The sequence below is a fragment of the Eptatretus burgeri genome, chromosome 9, assembly GCF_056783735.1.
Source record: "Eptatretus burgeri isolate ZD-2024b chromosome 9, Ebu_testis_v1, whole genome shotgun sequence".
Lineage (NCBI taxonomy): Eukaryota > Metazoa > Chordata > Myxini > Myxiniformes > Myxinidae > Eptatretus > Eptatretus burgeri.
Window position 1 is genome coordinate 14,001,501 of NC_140969.1, and position 6,000 is coordinate 14,007,500.

A 6,000-nucleotide genomic window follows, 5' to 3' on the forward strand; every position below is an offset into this window, starting at 1 on the left:
TGTGTCCCGCTCTTCCACGAGCCGAGACCGTGCATTAAAAATAACAGATATGCTGTTCAGGCTGGCAGGGGTATGTGCTCTACCGAGTGCCATTGTCGTTGCAAATGGATTTTGGGATTGTTTGAGGAATCTTCACCTGTAAACATAGTAATGAGGCTCGTACCATGCCTGCCATTCTTCCAGCTGGTCAGATGTACAAGCAAGTGATGATGACACCACAAGGGCAGCAACTTATCTTGCAGCAGCCCACTATTATCACATCTGTGGGTGGACAGCAGGTTCTGATGCATACAACGGCACCAACAACTTCGCCTGCCTTGGCACCCCAAGCAGTCGGCACGGGGCCTGCAGTAACGGGTCCACAGGTCACAACCCAACTTGGGCAACCGATCTCAATCTCCCAACAGGTAAGGGAATCCGTTTTCAGCTTTGATGATGCAAGTTCATCTTGCTTGGGGCAATAATTTGAGCTTTTGATTTGAACAGCTTTTCATTTGAGTTGTCCTTGTGCCACTTTGTTGAGCAGATATATCTATACGGCCGAACTTCTTGTGACAGTTTACTGTCTCTATTGGACTTTTAACCAAACTATTCAATGACATCATTTCTAAATGTGTTTTTATGAATTTCCTGAGTATAATCAATTGTTTGGTTATTATACGGCTTTCCTTGGTTATATACGTATATTTTAACTGATCTTTCAGAGGTCTTTCAAACTGCCTATTCATGTGCCCGATTTACATTGTAGGTAATTGCTCCAGTACATGGACCTCAGCAGGCTTTGGCCCAGGCACCCGTGGGCAAGAGTGCGACTCTTTCCCAGGTTTAATTTCTCTTTGCTTGTCATTCACATTGTTCCTTAATTTTGGATTATTTTTTCCAAGGTGCTGATGTTAGTAAGTAATAGCATGGTGGGATTATCTCATCTTTCCCCATTTAATTTCTCAGTAATTCAGAATTTTGAGTGCAGTACTTTCAACATCGAAAACTTGTAGTGTCTTCTCAGATTGCCTTTTGAAAGTGATGTGTATTCTGACATTTGACAGAAATGTGTACTGATATGATGAGGTATTCAGAACTAAAACCAGTCAGTGGATAACCAACAAGCGATCATGGGTCCTGAAACGGAGCAAAACATTTTTGTTCATGGCTGTCAATATCAACATGCTTCATTGTTACCCATACAGTAATATGAATTCAAATTGAAAGAGCAAGACTAATACAACACTGTTCTTCCATCATAGGTCATCGCTGTATCCACTCCATCAGCCTCTGCCTCTGTATCAGGACAACCAGCTCAGGTGCTTGTTCAAGTTGATGGAGTTGGAGACACTTCTTCTGACGAAGAAGAGGATGATGATGAAAATGAGGATAAGGATAAGGATGAGGATCTTGGAGAGGAAGACGATGCGGGAGAAGAGGTAAGACCAAGACAGTAAGGAAGATGATTGCAATGGCTCTAATTTTCATGGTTTAAATGATGTTTCAATTGGGATGAGAATGTTGGAACTATTATTGTCCATGGCAAGTGGAAGCATGGCTTACAATAGGGGATGTTGTGCTGACAGCCTTTGTATTGTTATTTATTGTCCAACCAACAGAAAATTTGGCAGGGATGGGAGGTTGGTGACCAAAGCTGATGAAGTTTTGTTTTATCCTTCCTTAAAGGTCCCCTGACATGAAAAATAAACTTGTTATTTATATATTAACTTGACCTTCCAAGTGAAGAAATCACCCATGTTTATTTTTTTTTAATCAAAAATGGGATAATTACAGCAATATTTCGATCATTTCTGGAACCTTTCACAACGTGCTATGCCCCGCCCCTAAAAAAATGGACTTCAGTGAATCGCAACGTGACGTCACACAGTAACTCGCACAGAGTGGATTGACTCGAGAGTCGAGATGTTGCGCGCCTTATACAGTACGTACAAATGCATTTTGCACATGTTAGTGCAATCTCTGTGATCGTCTTAATTCCAGTGATTGTTTCGCGAAAGTTTTAAATAGTTTTTGCCGTACTTTCGAAAATGCCTGCAAGATGTATCGTAGCAGGATTCAGCAATACAAGCAAAGACGGTGTAAGCCTTCATGTATTCCCGAAAGATGATAATCGTCAGAGAATATGGACATCTAAAGTGAAGTTGATGAGGGGAAACTGGAAAGGCCCAAGCGATACGAGCGTCATTTGCAACGCCCACTTTGAAGACAGTGACTTTGATCACGGGCTCTATTCATCCCTCTATTCATCCCTCTATTCATCCCAACCCCTCATTCCTCACACACAGAGACAAGAAATTCTGCTTCTGAGCCGTGTATGCACAACAATCACGAGGTAATTATTTATCCCTTTACTACCTTGTCATAGTCGTGTACAAATCCAATACAGGTATGCACAATAAAGGGCTATACCAGTACACAAAATATAAAATTTGGCTTTTGAACCTTTCCATTAAAAAAATAGAGGGACATACAAGTAAAATACTAACGATTAATATTGCATCATTTCAAGGCGCAAGGAGATAATTTTAAAATCAAACAATGTAAAAAACCTGCACCCACATTTTGCAGCTTATTGAATTGTTCGTTGAAACCATCCTGCTGGGATAGGTACGATTCCACATACATGCAAGCCAGGTATGGATGCACTCGACATACATGGGTTTATTCGAAAGTGAAGGTACTACTTCCATTGGCTTGCTATTCATTAACAATTAGCCAAAATGCTGTTATAAAAGAAAAGGGAAAAAAATGTTGGCACAACTATGAAAGACAAATTTATCTGTCCTATTACACGGCCTCATAGCCTCGGGACTCTTACGCATTGACTTATACATTGTGTGCATCCTAATACAAGTTACTTGTCAACTCTAGAGTCTAGACTAGTCCGATAAATCCGTCGTCCTTCCGACTAGGCCGATAAATCTGACGTGCTGTAGCTTTCTTTTATTATTTTGTTTTCTTCATTGTTCCCTACTGGTGCTACATGACGACAGTAGGAATAAAATAAATAAAAATGCAACAGAACGTCAGATTTATCGGACTACTCGAGACAATTGTATTGCAAGGTGTGTTCTGCACACACGTTTTCATCATATCCCGACAGCGAGATTGCTTCGTTTTATGCGCGGAGAGATACGGCCGATGACATGCGCCGGCCTTGTTTGTGATTAATTCGCCGCGAAGCAACATGTCCGCTGCGCTGCACTGGTTCACGTCACCTCACTAAAATATTTCTGATATCGAGCAGTATGCAAGTCGAATTTACATTATTGGATTACGAATAGGATTTTGTCCAACCCGTTGTTATTTCCGAGTCTTCCTTCGATGTCCTCCCGATCGTCATGAACTCCGGGAATTTCATCGCCATTTTTCTCTGCTTGTCCTGCTTCGGGCTCGAACTGGTAAGATCGTATTTCATTTCCAGCTGCCTGAACTTCACCTCCCGCTACTATGTTATCGGACAATTCTCCATGTGATTCAGACCAAAATCCTTCATTTCTCTCACACTCACTGTCGCTACCCGACAAATCAAAGTCCATGCCATCCATTATTCAAAACCAAATGTTCGATTTTTTATTTTATTTATTTTTTTTTAAAGCAGAAATGAACGAAGTGATTGAGTCGACCAATCAAATGTGGAAACGCACAGGAAGGCAATATACAATCACGTAGACCACTAACCCGAGTAATTAACGTGCAGCCTTTGACATACTGTACGTGACGTCATGTTGGTTACGCCCCTTTCAGGAGAATTTTTAGGGGCGTTCCCGAAGAGGTTTGTTTTGTTAATTTTATATTTTACAGAATGAGTTTTGTGAAAAAACATCATCATATCTGAAATCACGATGAAAAACTCCTGAAGGACATATATAAATGAAATTTATGTACTTTGGCATGTCAGGGGACCTTTAAGTTAACCATTTGACCAATGGAAATGAACACCATTGTTTCTGTGGTATCTCGGAGTTGTATTTCCTTCCATTACAGGTTGTCCACAGACGTTTCTGATATCGACTTCACATTATGGAGTTACAATAAACAAAATTGTTCAAAACATTCAGGCGAGCCCCACACAGAAAGTTAATCACTCGATGCTTTTTTGCAATCTTTAATAATAATAATACTATTGCGAATTTGCGCCCGCCGGCGTGCGGACGGCCATGTAACTCGAATCGTGGCACGTCGCCCACCGGACGGACAATTCAGTCGTGACCCTCCGGGAACTATTGCCCGGAGCCAGTCACGGGTGGGCGTTTCGACCTCACCACAATCATGCCAATCGGCCACCCGCGTAGGATAGGGTTGTTTGCCAAACTCGACCTACCTAAGTACCCACGCCGATGGTAAACCGGGTGATCGTACCTCGCCACAGGTCGACTCCGGACACGAGCTGCTTGGGCGGCCCGTTCCGTGCTATCGGGATAACCGAGCGGTGTTATCATCGGCCTGGACGGTTCAGATTAATTACCGGGATGTTGCACCCACTGCGAACCCCTTACGTGAAGCAAGATGGAAATTCAAACGAAGGAAAGGACGCAGCGAAACGGGGAACAAGTTCACACAAGCACGTTTATACACACGCACACGCACACGCACACGCACACACACACACACAGACCAGCACGGAAGGCACGTATTTACAGCCATACAATAATCAAAATGCACATATAACAGCCAACACAAAAGTAAAAATGCAGAGCTACAACCGGATACGCGCACACACGGCAACACTTAAACAGTTCTACTTTACGAGACACGGTGCCACAAGTTCCATACAAAAAAAAACCCGAAAAGAAAATGGTGACTTCCCTTTGGGCCGTCGAGTCCCTCTCCCACATCCGTCGGCGTGGTCGCGCCTGGCGCGACTCCGATCCCTGGCGTGGTAGGCGAGTCCTCTCCGGCGTGCCTCATGCCGGCACATGTTGGCCGCTCGACGCCACGGACGGGGTTTCCGGCGCTATCTCAGCGCGGACAGAAAGGGGGGGGGGGGGGGGAACGTGGTTGCTCGAGGTCATGGTGTGGGGAATGGCAAATGCTCCGTCCCGCCAGCGGGGCTTCGGGACCGGACCACAGAAGACCAGGCCAGTGGCCACCACGCAGAGGAGATGAAGAGGAAGAGAGAGAAGAAGACGAAGTCAGCCAGAGAGAGAGAGAGCGCTCTGCCCGTGTCCGACTTTTATAGCCCGGGGCTCCGCCCTTCACTGCGCCCCCGTTTTCGGCTCCACCCTCCTTCGAGAGGGTTCTCGAAGAGGGGCGTTCCCTCTCCCCGACCGCCTCACGCTGGTCATCCACCAATCGGTGGCGAGCTGCCCCCCCCCTCTTCCTTCACACCAAGCGCGGGAAAAACAGGCGGGAAGACCCACGTGTGCTCGCAGTTCCCTCCTTTGCGCCTTTGTTTGCCGTTCGGAAGCGGACGTAGTGGTGAAAATGTAGTAGCGTAGATGGTGGAGGTGGCATGGTTGCAGTGTGGATGGCGTGGTTGTTGAAATGTTGTGTGTTTGAAATAAAAGATAGAAAAAGAAAAACGCCAAACTCAAAGCGTCGCAGCCCGGATGGATCACATAAATTCCCTCGATACAACGGGTTTGGGTGAACTGCACATGTACCTATGGAGATATCTCACCTGAGTGTCCTTTATGGTGTAATTCGAATTTCCACAGTCTAAACAATACTATTCCTTTCGGCCTGTAAGGCGTATAGGGCTGCCAAGGCGTACAGTCCTGGACAGGTCGCTACTCCAATGCCGGTTTCCCCAGAAATTACCCCAGTAAGCTCGTGCTCATTTTACTGACTTCAGAAGGATGGCAGGTGGTACTCAGGTTAACCCAGAAATTACCCCAGTAAGCTGGTACTCATTTTGCTGACCTTGGAACGATGACAGGCTGAGTCAACCCCACCTGGTGTTAATTCAATGGTAGAACGTGGCTTGGACTCATGACCCTGGAATCTTAAGCAGCCACCTTAACCGTTAAGCCAACACCACGCTTTTTGTAATCT

The 6,000-nt window shown here is 45.1% G+C and overlaps 1 protein-coding gene across 5 annotated transcripts in view; it reads left to right on the forward strand.

Moving 5' to 3' along the window:
• The window catches only part of LOC147019566 (transcription initiation factor IIA subunit 1-like), a 97,150-nt gene that overhangs the window by 79,857 nt on the left and 11,293 nt on the right, over nt 1-6,000 (forward strand). For 4 of the 5 annotated variants that reach the window (XM_085894136.1, XM_085894133.1, XM_085894135.1 and 1 more), the window contains 3 exons: nt 184-407; nt 749-823; nt 1,245-1,421. In XM_085894136.1, coding sequence (XP_085750262.1) covers nt 184-407; nt 749-823; nt 1,245-1,421 — 476 coding nt within the window. The remainder of the gene's footprint in view (nt 1-183; nt 408-748; nt 824-1,244; nt 1,422-6,000) is intronic. The other variant, XM_085894134.1, reaches the window with a different exon arrangement.